The sequence below is a fragment of the Dermacentor andersoni genome, chromosome 2 (genome assembly GCF_023375885.2).
Source record: "Dermacentor andersoni chromosome 2, qqDerAnde1_hic_scaffold, whole genome shotgun sequence".
Classification (NCBI taxonomy): Eukaryota; Metazoa; Arthropoda; class Arachnida; order Ixodida; family Ixodidae; genus Dermacentor; species Dermacentor andersoni.
In genome coordinates this window covers 253,094,693-253,107,917 of record NC_092815.1, presented here as the reverse complement: position 1 = coordinate 253,107,917, position 13,225 = coordinate 253,094,693, and the positions used below count along the sequence as shown (strand labels likewise).

At 46.6% G+C, this 13,225-nt stretch overlaps 1 protein-coding gene across 2 annotated transcripts in view; it reads left to right on the top strand.

Moving 5' to 3' along the window:
* The window catches only part of LOC129387016 (uncharacterized), a 403,253-nt gene that overhangs the window by 153,362 nt on the left and 236,666 nt on the right, over positions 1-13,225 (top strand). For both annotated transcript variants that reach the window (XM_055075645.2, XM_055075644.2), the window contains exons 2-3: positions 653-825; positions 9,983-10,083. In XM_055075645.2, coding sequence (XP_054931620.2) covers positions 653-825; positions 9,983-10,083 — 274 coding nt within the window. The remainder of the gene's footprint in view (positions 1-652; positions 826-9,982; positions 10,084-13,225) is intronic.

Sequence of the window (13,225 nt, the reverse complement as noted above, 5' to 3'; positions counted from 1 at the left end):
ACAGTGTAGGAAATAGCGTCATAACAGTTTCTCGCTGACTCATCGCCGGCGTATCGGAGTCCAGACCCAAACACGGCCGCCGGGCTCGTACCTCGTACTAGAGGTAGAGTCATCGAAGGCTGTAGTTTCGGCTGTAGGTCACGTGCTGGTTCTAGATGCGCAAGCGGCCGAGCTTTCGGGCTTCCTCGGTGAGCTGGATATAGGTGGCGACAGCACTGAGCGATAACATTTGTTGGACGATGAAAAGCGGTCACACGAAAAAGATAAACAAGTCCACGTGGCCATATTCTCGTCGCAACAAGTAGACGTCATGAAGGGCGCAATCAAATAGATAAAGCAAGCACTTTTAATCTTTCTATCCCTACTTTTCTAACCATGAGGTAGGCCGGAAACGGAAAGGTATTGTCATCTCGCGCATATCCATGATGGTGCTTCCGTGTCGTACCTACGTGGCAGACATTTTCGCGGGAGCTTGGCAGAAGAGAACATGTTCAAAAGAGCTCTTTCATTACGATGAGGTGACTCATTGGCATCCCCTTTGAAACGCGGTAAAGTAGTGAAAAACTATGGCGGTTAAAAACAGTCTCCCGCCTACTAGAGTTAATCAGACGTGCTTTTCACTTTGCCATTTTTCTGCACGTCTCCCGCACAGAGTGGGGCCTTCCCCTGGTGGTGGCTGCAAAACACGTGGTTCCGTTGTGGATAGCGGGCACAGCGGCCGTCCTTGGCGTGGTGCTGGCTCACTCACCGCTATCGCCGCTGCCTGTGCCGCCGTTACCACACGCCCCCGTCGGGCGATTCCCACCCAGGCAGACCGTCATCAAGGTATGACAACCCCTGCCGATCGAATCCTCCTCATGCAAGTCTGTCTCCAGTATTCTGCATACTTACAGGTAGCAGAAAAGAGCGACTGGACCAAGAACTTTGCTCTGCGTCTTTCGCTCTGTGTAGCCTTTCGCGCTACCCATCCAACATGAATCAGAATTTTCAGAATTGCACAAGTTATTCAATGGTACCAATCAGCACCATATCGCCTGGTTTACTATTCTACCTAGGAAGAAACTTCCCCTTGGGCTCGCGACCACTTCCAATCCCCCAAGTCAATGACATGTATAATGCCGAGAAGCTTTTGAGCTCAAGGGATCTGAACCGAACTTCGTGCTTTTGGAACAGATCATTCAACCCTAGTGACTGTTGGAAACTAAATTTTCATTTAGGGCTTGTGAGTTTTCTGGAAAATTTCCCAAAACTGGTAAGTTACATGGAAATAGAACCGAGAAGTTTACATATCCGCGCCTCTCAACCAAAAAAGATATCGAAGTTCTGTAACCTGTCTTCATTAGAAGCATACAAACGAGAAGTTATAAGTATAAGTTAACTAACATGATTTGTTAAAATGTGTACAATCGTTTTGCAAAATTTTGGCTCGCAGTTTAGTGGTATACTTGCAAGTATTGCGTAATATATATGAATTTGGTTCACTTGAGCAGTAATATTAAATACATTTTACGCAACAGCAATGCCGTTTTTATTGCTCAATTACAAAGTTGAATCCATGAGTTTAGTTTTTTTATTGGGAAATTTTCTATGATTTGTGTAGCAACATTGACGGCCGAAATCAATAATTCATTTATTAGAGTAACTTTATTGTGTGTTTTCTTTTATATTAAACTAATTTTATCAAATTTGGTGCAGCGTTCGTTGAGGAAAAGGACATCTCAATTCCAATGTATAGGAATGGAGCTCGCGTTCAATGTAGCCTAGGAACTCCCTAGCTAAAGCTGCTTTGTGTACGTGGTAACTATATTTAGTTTTCAAGAATTTTTATACCTTGCCTGTGCAAGATATTATCCTGTTTGCCCTTGAGCTGGGTTCTTCGAAGAGGCGGACATTATTAGCACGAAAAATTGAAACACATGTTCAACTAATTAAGAGAAAATCCCTATTTCTTGTAAAATTAATATTTTAGTGCACATATTTCAGTTTACGAGTTGTAGCCGGTGAGCTTGCAATATTTATCCATTTCAAATGAATCTCTAGGATGACATGAGTTTCGAGTATTTGCCTAAATATGGGATGAACCACATGGGCGTTCCGATTACTTTTCTACTTCAGTGCATAAAAGTGTGTCTAATAAAAAGTATGTGCAACAACAGCGCATTTCTACGGCGAGTTTAATGGCGCATATCTCCAGACAGGTACCATTCTAGAAATGCATTCCAAGTTAGCACGTCTTAGAAGCTCAGCCCCTTGGAACTGTAAGTTGTAATATCTGCCATAAAGTAATTAACAAGTTATTTAGCGCATCTTTATTGCTTTATTATATGTTCCGATTTCTCGTGCAAGTAAGGTCCAGCTCAAGGATTAGAATTACGCTATCTGCGACAGACGACTTTTTAAACTTGCGCAAAAAAATGAGAATTATCACCCCGTATTTCTGCAGCTTCATTCTTCCAGTGGCTGTTTTTAATTGTAAGGTGCTTTGCATATTCGTAGTCACGTTTTACGACGGTCACGTTGTAGAATGCGCGGTGTTAGATTTTGTTTGGACATAAATGGTACGCGAACACTGGTTCCTCGCTTCACGTGCTAAAGCAGAAAGAACTAGTTATGTTCTCTTTTCTTCTCGTGTCGCATGTGGAGACAAATAACAAGAGATCGCCAACACTATTCCATATCTCATGGATCTTCCACTTTCTAAATTTTTAGTTGCTCTTTCATAGGAGGGATACAAACCGCAGGTGATATCTTCGCATGTATGAATAGTAAAGTATGTTTTCGCTTCGAAAAACACAAGACGTAAGGAATACACCTGATTTTATTGCCACGTACGTATAATAATATATTAGGAAATCTAACACTGGGACATCGTGAACCTGAAAATAGCGGCAGGAAGTATAGAGCACACGCTTTTTATTTTGAAAATTATATACACAAGGACAACAAGACTATTTCACATGAAAGTGAATGTTGGTTGACGCCGAAACCCATACGCGTGATCAGCGAATGTTTTGAAGGTTTGGGTGCGCAAAAACAAATTCTGGAGGAATTGCGCGATGCATACGGAAAGAAGTAACACACACATTGCGTATGAGTCTATTGCATCCTGCTTCGAACTTCATATAACCGCAAAAAAAAACACGGGAAGAAGATTTTTTGAATACAGAGTTGACCTATCGCAACAAATGCAATATCCCCTTTTTCGTGCAAAATAAGCGGATGCATTCGAAACAGGTGGTCCTAAGTTTCTGAGAAGTACATTTGAAAAGAATAGAGGCCACCACAACAACCTTCGTCTTTACAAATAAAGACAAGGTGCCTGTGTGAAAAATAAGACAAAACCATGAGCGCAACTGAAACAGCAGTTGGTATGACGTCGAAGTTTTGACGGAAGCCAGCCTGGTCGGGGGGCATCATGAAGATGGGTAAAAAGAACGACACCGCCCACTGAAACAATACAAGAAAATATGTTTCGGCTCCCCTAACGAGAGCCTTGTTCACAATGAAATAAAAGACCTGCGATACACTGCTTATGTGGCTTTAAGATATGACGTAAGCAGCCCGTGTAGATGGGGGGGGTGAGGGTTCCCGTCATTCCCGCTGAGGGCGCTATCTGTCATTTGGATTTGGAGGGATTCCAAGTGGTGTCTTAAAGTCAAATTGCTTTCTTTTTCTAATATCGTGGCGTTATCCCAATCAATCCTATGGCCCAAGTCACTTGCGTGTTCTGCCCAGGCGTATGGTGCGACTTTTTTCTTTTTCACGTCGTTTGCATGCTGCTTCAACCACTGTTCGAAATTACCTGTCTCACCGACATATACGCAGTCGCAGTGTTCACATGGAATCCTGTAGACGGTGCCAGTAAACTTTGTCTTCGGAAGCTTGTCTTTCACGTTTACCAGCCGATGACGTAATTTTTGGGACGGCACGTGAACTACCTGGACGTCATAGCCGCGTAGAACGCGGGCTAAGACCTCGCTGCCACCGGGCACATACAGTACGGGGGTGCGTTTTCTTGGCAGCACACATTCAGGCCTTGGGGGCTGAGACAGATGGCGTTCCACCGAGTTCACAAATGACCTCGGGTAGCCACATGCTGAGAGATTTCGGTGCATTTCTTGTAGGTCAGCAGCCCGGCTTTGTGGCATTGTGCAGATACGCTTCGTTCTGCCGACAAGAGAGGCTACTACCGATCTCTTCTGGTTCATCGGGTGCACTGAATTTAAATGCAGATACCTGCCTGTGTTTGTGCTCTTTCTGTACACGGAAAATGCCAGACTGCGCCGGTCACGTTTCACGAGGACGTCCGGAAAAGGAAGTTCTCCGTCTTTTTGTTCCTCGACTGTGAATTGGATAGACGCTTTAATACTATTCAAATGCGACAAAAATTAAGAAATTTCTTCTCGCTCAATTACGCAGAACATATCGTCTACGTAACGTAGGAAGACTCTGGGCGGATAGTTGAAAGAGGCTAGTGCTCGACGCTCAAGCCATTACATTGCTAAATTTGCAACAATTATCGGAATAGGTGCACCCATCGGTTTCCCGCGCACTTGCCTGTAGAAGGTGCCTTCAAAAGTGAAGTACGTGTTCACCAGGCAGAACAGAAGCAGCCTCTTCAAGTCGGGAACGCCGACGGGTGTCCTTTCTTGTCGGGCAGGGTCATCGTCCAGAGCAGCGGTGCAACTTGTAAAAAGTGACACGGCGTCGAACGAGACAAGCGCTTATTGATCGTCGGGAGTAAAATGACGAATCTTGCATATGAAGCCTTTATAAGGGCGAACGTGGATGGTACCTCTACCAACGAGAGGGGTAAGAATCTTATGAAGGTATTTGAACGGTTTATGAACTTGACAGCGAGTAAAATCAACAATTGGTCGCATCGGGACGTTAGGTTTATGTATTTTTCGCAAACCGCAGAGCGCCGGCGCCGAAACGTCAGTGCACAGAAGGGAGAAGCACAACCCTTTGTGCCTTGGGTCTACAAATCAAATGGAATGGCTTGAGCCATTCCATTTCTTTCAGCAAATTTATTAATGGAATGGCTTGAGCATCGAGCACTCGCCTCTTCCAACTCGCCGCCCGAGTCTACGTTACATAGACGATGTTTTCTGCATAATTCAGCTAGAAGAATTTTTTCATTTTTGTCAAATTTGAATCGCATTAAAACTATAAGTGTATAACAGCTGTGTCTTACTAGTACTCACGAACGGTACAGTAACCTCGAGGCTTACGAAAAGGGTTCTACTCAAATAGAGAACGACGCAACGAGCTATGGAAAGAAGAATGATGGGTGTAACGTTAAGGTATAAGAAAAGAGCAGATTTGGTGAGGGCGCAAACGCGAGTTCATGACATCTTAGTTATATAAAGAAAAAGAAATGGGCATGGGCAGGACATGTAATGAGGAGGGAAGATAACCGATGATCATTAAGGGTTACAGACTGGATTCTAAGGGAAGGGAAGCGTAGCAGGGTGCGGCAGAAAGTTAGGTGGGCGGATGAGATAAAGACGTTTGCAGGGACAACATGGCCAGAATTAGTACATTACCGGGGTAGTTGGAGAAGTCTGGGAGAGGCTTTTGCCATGCAGTGGGCGTAACCAGGCTGACTATGATGATGATGAAAGCGTCTATCCAATTCAGAGTCGAGGAAGAAAACGGCCGTGAGCTTCCTTTTTTGGACGTCTTCGTGAAACGCGACCGGAGCAGTCTTGCATTTTCTGTGCACAAAAGAGCACACACACACGCACGTATCTGCGGTTTAATTCAGTGCACCCGATTAACCAGGGGCCGTATTCTGTAGCGGTTCGCTTTGGAACCGGTTCGCTTTGTCTGTTACGTCTGGACTTCATCACTCGGAGAAAGAGTGGAACGGGGCGGCGTGAGGGGAACCAATCAAAGAGCGGCTGTCTGCCGGAAGATCACGTCATCATTTTTGTTTGTACTTGGGGGACGGTATAGCAATTGAAGGATGTTGCTGGTTTGATAAAAAAACATTGGTTTGTTTAGAACACTTGCAAATATAATTTTCAGTACTAAATGTGAGCTTGCGGCGCAGACGGCTACTGGGAGTTGTAATTTTATTTGTGCTGTTTTCTTATTTAATCGCTAGGTGGTGTGCCATACGTTATGCAAACAACTTGCCTCGCTATGTTTACGTTTCGGACTTGTTCGCATGCCGAAACCGAAACGATGTCGTCGCACAAAAACAGGCGGCTGGGTCCTAATGTTTCAGCGAGGCAGCGCGAAATACTCGTTTCATTTGTGGAGGAGCACCCCTACCTAGCAAAGGCGTCGTGTGTGTTGTGCCAGCAGCTGACGACGGCTTTCTGTTGCGCCGTGGATGGGAATCTAACCCATCGTTTTTCTTTGCCCGCAACCGTAATGGCCTTGGCGACGGCTGTAATGATCCGGCTGACCGAAGGCTGCGACAGTGAAATCGCTTCTTGATTCCCGACGCACTGGAAAGCTCCCGGTGGCAGAAAACCGACGCGCGCACATCACTTTCATCGTAGTGTCGACACCACGAAATCTTTGAAGCCCGAGATGTTCTTCCAGCTCATCGCAAAGACGTCGCACTATGTCTTTGGAGAGCCTAAAATGCCTTCGAAACTCTTCTTAGGCCATGGCGAACGCGTCGCGTCGTTGCCTCTCGTCGCGTCGTTGTCTTTCGGCGCTCGCCAGCAACACAACCAAAGGAGCCGCCATTGCCGTCTCTGTCTCGTGTCGTCTAGGTGCCGGCTCGTCAGCTGGCACGACACTAGCCGGCAGCCAGGGTTGCCCTAGCAACACTCGACATCATGCTCGCCACAGCGCGCGACCCTCGAGCGAACCACTTCTCCGCGGTTCCTCTCGTAGCAGGGAACCGGTTCCTTTCCAGATGATTGGCAACTTGTGTGACGTCAACAAAATTTGTCGTCCCGCCCACCAGGGATGACGACAACGAAGCGCCGACCAATGGCAACAGCCAAAAGGAACCGGTTCCAAAGTTAACCGCTACAGAATACGGCCCCAGAAGAGATCGGTAGTAGCCTGTCTTTTGGGCAGAACCATGCGTATCTGCACAACGCCACAAATCCGGGCTGCTGACCTACAAGAAGTGCACCAAAATTTCTCGGCATGTGGTTACGCGAGGTCGTTCGTGAACTCGGTGGAATGCCATCTGTCGGAGTCTCCAAGGCCTGACTGGGTGCTCCCAAGAAAACGCGCCCCCGTACCGTATGGGCCCGGTGTGAATGAGGTCTTAGCCCGCGTTATACGCGGCTATGACGTCCAGGTAGCTCACGTGCCGTCCCAAAAATTACGCCATCGGCTGGTAAACGTGAAAGACAAGCCCCCGAAGACAAAGTTTCCTAGCATCGTCTACGGCATACCATGGGAAGATTGCGACTGCATTACATACATCGGTGAGACAGGCAATTTCGAACAGGGGTTGAAGCAGCATGTCAACGATGTGAAAAAGAAGAAAGTCGGATCAAACGTACTGGCAGAACGTGCAGGTGACTTGGGCCACAGGAGTGATTCGCATAACGCTAAGATATTAGAAAAAGAACAAAATTTGACTTCAAATCACCACTTGGAATCCCTCCTAATCCAGATGACAGATAGCACCCTCAACCGCAATAACGGTACCTTCCTCCCCATTAACACGCGCTGCCTACGTCATATTTTAAAGCCATTTAAACATTCTACCGCACGTCGCCGATTTCATTGTGAACAAGTCCCTCTTCAGGGGAGCCGAAACGTCCTTTCTTGTATTCTAGCTGTTGTCATACAACGCACCGAGAGATTCATTGTATGTTTGCCAAAAAAACCGTCACAAGCGGCCTGTGTGTCATGCGCGCGCCGCACGCGCTTTGCCCGCAGCGATGTGTGAAGGGGGGGAAACTGCAAAAATATCCATTGAAGGAAGAAAAAGCCTATGGGATCATTAATTTACACGTTCATGGTATTCAAGAAAGTGAAGATAGTAATGAAAGACGTGGAATTCCAACTGTAGCCTATCTCCTTCGCGCGGTCAGAACTTTCGCTTTCTTCGATATTCACGTTAACGAAAAGGTGTCGCTAAGAATACGAAGAAACACCAAATTTTGAAGTCTGTGTTTTTGATCGCGTCTATTCTTCGCACCCACTATACAATTGCATTTGACAGCAGCTCGTTTAACGGCAAGCTTTGTAAGAGGAAAAAAGTCTAAATAGAGTATTTGGTCCATAATGAACTTAGCCCTTTTATGCATAAGAAACGGACAAATGTTCTCCTAAGGCAGGGGCTAAATTGGTGCACAAGTACATTTTAAGAGTGCAGCTCTTCACTGCCCGTTCCTGCAGTTAGCCTCAGTGTTATCCCTCGTAACGGTGCTAACAAAATGAAGAATGAAAGCGAACGCGGAGCGGAGCGGAAATGAAAGATGGCGATAGCGAACAGAGCGGGAAGAATAAAGCGGAAGAGGAGAGTATGGTGAACACCTGAGACAAAAGTGTAGTGCCGTGGAAGATGGGTAATGCGACTACAATGGCTACGAGATGGTGCCAGACACGCGCGTCATCTGTAAGGAAACAAAGGGCTTCATGAGCTGAGGTGACTGTGCGGCGCCTCCTGTGAATAGTGCCCACGCGTCATACACGCGCTGCATTTCGGTATCTCCCGATTAGCGAGGCAGTGGCGCCACATTTTACTCCTTTTGCAACGCGCCGCACGAGGTACATTGTGCGCGCCAGCAATATATTGCGAATGAGAACACGTATACAGCTGCACTCAAATTTCGCATTAGGGAGCATCTTAATCTTCGATTTTTTTTTCTATTTAAGCGTGGAAGTTCTGACAAGTGTATGCAGCCCTAAAGAGTTGTCTATACACTTCTTGCAGCAACGGAAAGTTATGTTTCGAAGCCAGTGAATTCAGTATTATTGTGATGCCCTGAGAGGCGAGGCATGCGGCGACCCCAAAACAAATGTTGCAGGGAATGCGTTAAGCGTGACCTGGAACACAATGAAACGGCTTTCGACGTGGCGCAATACAAAAGCCAACTGGAAATTTCGTGTCCCTGGCGAATATGGAGTCTAAGAGCGCCTATACAGGTCGTAATACAGGTCACAGTTGAACGTGTGTACGTTCTCATGTAGGGTAAATAAAATCCCATGTATTCGTTCGCGGGCTTTGAAGCAAGTGTGGTGCCTTTCAAATGAGAATGGCTTGTGGCTAAGAAATTTTTACTTTCTCACTTGCGACAAACCTACTCAGGGATTTGAGTAAAATGTGCTGCCGGCATTAGCAATAGCACGGGTAAGAAACCAGCTGGACGCGAATTGTGCGATATGTATCCTCTCGGTCTAATGGTCGTCCACTGCTTTGGCAGCAAGTTTAACCGTCAGCAGAGTGTGCTAGAGAAGTGTCTTGGCCTGTGTACGTAACCAGTAAAAGTCGCAGTATGTCATTGTGAGGACTCAGGTGATTGAGGACGAAAACTGGAAACGTGACACAATACCTTTGACTGGGTACGTGCAACATATGTGCCACATTTCTTGTAAGAAAGAATACGTGAACTATAGGTGTTTGTGAACAAATATCAAATACGGAACGTGTATTGCGAATGGTTTGTGGACGTTTGTAAGAATTGCGCATGAATCCCTGTTTTTCCGTGACATCCTGTAATAAACTCCTCCCAATCTTCGCCAAAATTTGCCTAGTCATTGTAGGTCGAGTTCACGAGGCGCCATTACCAGCAGAACTAAAAATAATGAATACATTGTTGCCCTAACAGGAATATAAGGACATAGGAGGGCAAGCAAGAAACGATAGATGGAGAGGTCCAGCACTCGACCTATCTTTTCTTTGTTGCCCTCCTAAGTCTTTATTTTCCTGGTTGCGCAACAATGTATTCATTAAATCCCAACCAACTCGCCCAGCAACAAGTTCTACTCATGACGAGAAATGCCGCAGCCGTGCCACAGAATGGTTTGTCACTCTTTTGGTGACCCGCAGGTTCCCACCCCGGTGCACATAGTGACCGTCCACCGCGCACGGCGGCGACGAAGGGCAGCATCCCTTCTGTCTCAGCAGAAACCCGCCACGCCAGTCGGCAGGTGAGTAGGATTCCCAACAGCGTCTTGTGTGCGCTGGGCCAGTACTCACGTTAGTAACAAATTATATGATCATCAAACGCACATCAGCTTCAAAACTTTTTGTATTGCGTACGTCACTCGAAAGCATATCTCACTTTTTCCCGAACAATGAAGCATTGGTAGCAAGAAGTATTACAGAAAGTAAAGCTCTACTTTTTATGTCTTTATGTGCATTGAGGCCCAACACTACCTGTGCCCACTTTTTGCCCCTGGTTTAATTACCTCGCCATCTAAATGTACGGTCATGACAAGACACGAAGCAATCAGGGAATTTGCAAGCATCGTCCATTAAAACTAAAACTAAAGTATGTTCCCGCCTAATGCATAAGTAGCACCATTTGCAGAATTTCTTGTCTTTGAAGCTTTTAGTAATCATTGCAGGCATGAGAGGGCGCCGTTGGTGGACAGCGAGAGTTAACCGAAGTGGCACTCTTGTGTTTTCGAACAAAACCGGCTTTTCTTTCATAGCAGAGTACGCTTTCGCGAAGGGACTTTCACTGTGTTCGTATTAAGCTAATACTCAAATTGACGGGAGGCAACCGCGTAAATTTGTAAATTTGTTGAGGGGCCAATAATTATTGGAAATTTCCAACGGTTGTTTTTCTTTCTGCTGACAACAACGAAGATACCATTGAGGGCGAAAACGCTCAATGATGTTACGAGAAAGCATCTTATCAGCTTCTTGATAGGTGAAATAGGTAGGCGACATGCATAAGAGCCGCCGATGGTTTGGGCTCGCATCGCCTGTGTTATTCCGCTGCTTAACAACGGCCATCTGCCGTAGGGGTCGACCTCCAAGGTCGAATTTATCCCAACACAAGGCAAAGAGACGCCGTAGCTCAATGAGCATGCTGAGGTGGAAAGTGGGAGCAGCCATTTTCATTAACGAATTAAAGTCTGAAAGGGCAGGAAGCAAAACAAGAGCCGCATACCAGGAGCTCTCACAATTTCAAGCCGAAATGTGGTACTCTACCCCCGGTGCGATTTGCGCAAGCAATATGACGCGAGGGAGAAGTTGCGCATAGTGGAATACAGGACGCATAGTTCATGATGATTACGACGGTGTGAGGAAGCACGACTTCATACGAGATTACGACATCAGGATTATATGGTATACGAGTCACCGTGTGGCATAGGTGGGGTGGGTAGAACAGTAATGGAGGTAAGGGCAAGGGGAGGCAGGCGAATGTGTTCCAGGTAACACAACTAGGTTGGAGCACCGTCGGGGTAATCGCCTGGAACAGATAAAGTGAACGACACCGCCAAACAGCAAAACAGTGACACTGCTAAACAGGAATAAGCTCGCAGTCAAGCCGTCAGTGTTCGAAGATATAAAACAAAAAAGAATACGCGATCTCCAGCGACACTCGCACGAACCCGACAGATGGCAATAACGGCCGGTGTTTCACTGTAGGCGACTGGGACGTACACCGCTTGCCCAATGGCTGCGTTGGTGAACGTCGCTGTGAAGATTCGAGAGCACGCAATATTTAATGCTCTTGCCTATCTGCGACCATGATGCATGTTTCACGGGATCGGGGGCACCAATACGTGTTGACGCCGCGATTCCGCAATCGCCTGTGCCTGAGACAGCTGTCCCGGAACCAGTATAATATTGGGCCTCACTTTAGGACCTGTTTGTGTGTGAGAAAGCATTACCCTTGCTTTCACAACTGAGCCTCAGTCAGTTACTGCACGGTATGATGTAGCCCCATACAGAGCAGTTTCTATTGAATGCGCGTATAGGTAATCAGAGTGCTTGTTTCAGTCTCTCGCATAAGAGCACATCCAACTTGCTCACTTTGCTCATTGTTACAAAGGGTACAGCGTAGTTTGTGCGCGAAAGGACCAAGGGTTGGACTAGCCTGACCGTGTAGCACTTTTTCATGTCTCTGTGTCGTTTCGTGACCTTGTGTACCATATGAATGACTTCATTGGGAGTTTTGGTAGATGTTGCTTTGCGTTATCCGTGCTGCCCGCCTGGATGACCAGGCCCAGGATCTCTATATACTTCCTTCACTTCATGTCGCGCCCCTCGAGTATAACCTTGATGTCGACAACGTCCTAGTGGGTACGGCGCCTTCTCATCGCGAGACGCTTGGACTTCTGTGGTGAGGAGGACAGCCTGCAGCTCCTTGCACATTGATTCACCATTTCGGCGACAAGCTGGAGTGTGCCGTGCAGGCCTTCGAGGGAGTCAGTGCCCGTCTGTAGGCTCACGTTGTCCGCGCGCAGGATGCGGCTTAAGTTCAGTATACTTCCTAACTACTCCGGGAAACCCATTGGTGCTATGGTAAATAGCAGTGGGGAGAATACCAAGGCTATGGGAATGGCTTTGCACCTAAGGATAAGGGGTTTAGATGTGACGTCTCCGATCCCAAAGGGACACTAAAGGCTGCCGACGTGGACTGTTTAAATACCATTGCAGAAACCTCGTAATGCTCGGTTCTTGCCAAAAAAAAAAGACTTAGTGTATGAGGAGGTTGCGTCTGGAGGGTCCGAATACCTTTTTTTCAAAATTCGAATATCCCGCCACCCAACCAGGGGAGTCGGGACGTTGAATACACAATCACCACCCTTTGCTGACGTCAATCGGTAAAACGCCGCCATACAGAATGCGGAACCGAGCCAAGACAGAGCGTTGGATTCGCTGATGCATCTGCTTTTTGGTCAAGTGGCGCAGACCATGCGGGCATCCCGCGACAGCGCATGGAAGTGGAAGTCTCTGCTACTTGCAGTTTGTGCGAGTTTCTAGAACCAGCAAAACCAGCGCAGCACTACGCGATAACGAAACTAGTGAAACGCGCAAGCTTAGGCGGCGCATAGTCGAGTGAAAACGAAACATTTCGACCACCCGCGTCGCTGTCATCGGTAAAATTATTGAGTAGATTTTTTTTTCTTTCTAAAAATGAAACAGAACTGAGCAAGTAGCATGTTATTTCATCTTATGTGACAATACAAGGATGTTTTTAGCAACGAGTGATTCAGTACTAGTGACAAAAATTAACTGAGGAGTGCTTTCCTCATCGCACAAGCACTTAAATGTCCCGGGGAGTCTCTTACAATCTCCTGCATTTACCTCAATTTCTTGATTATTAAGGCT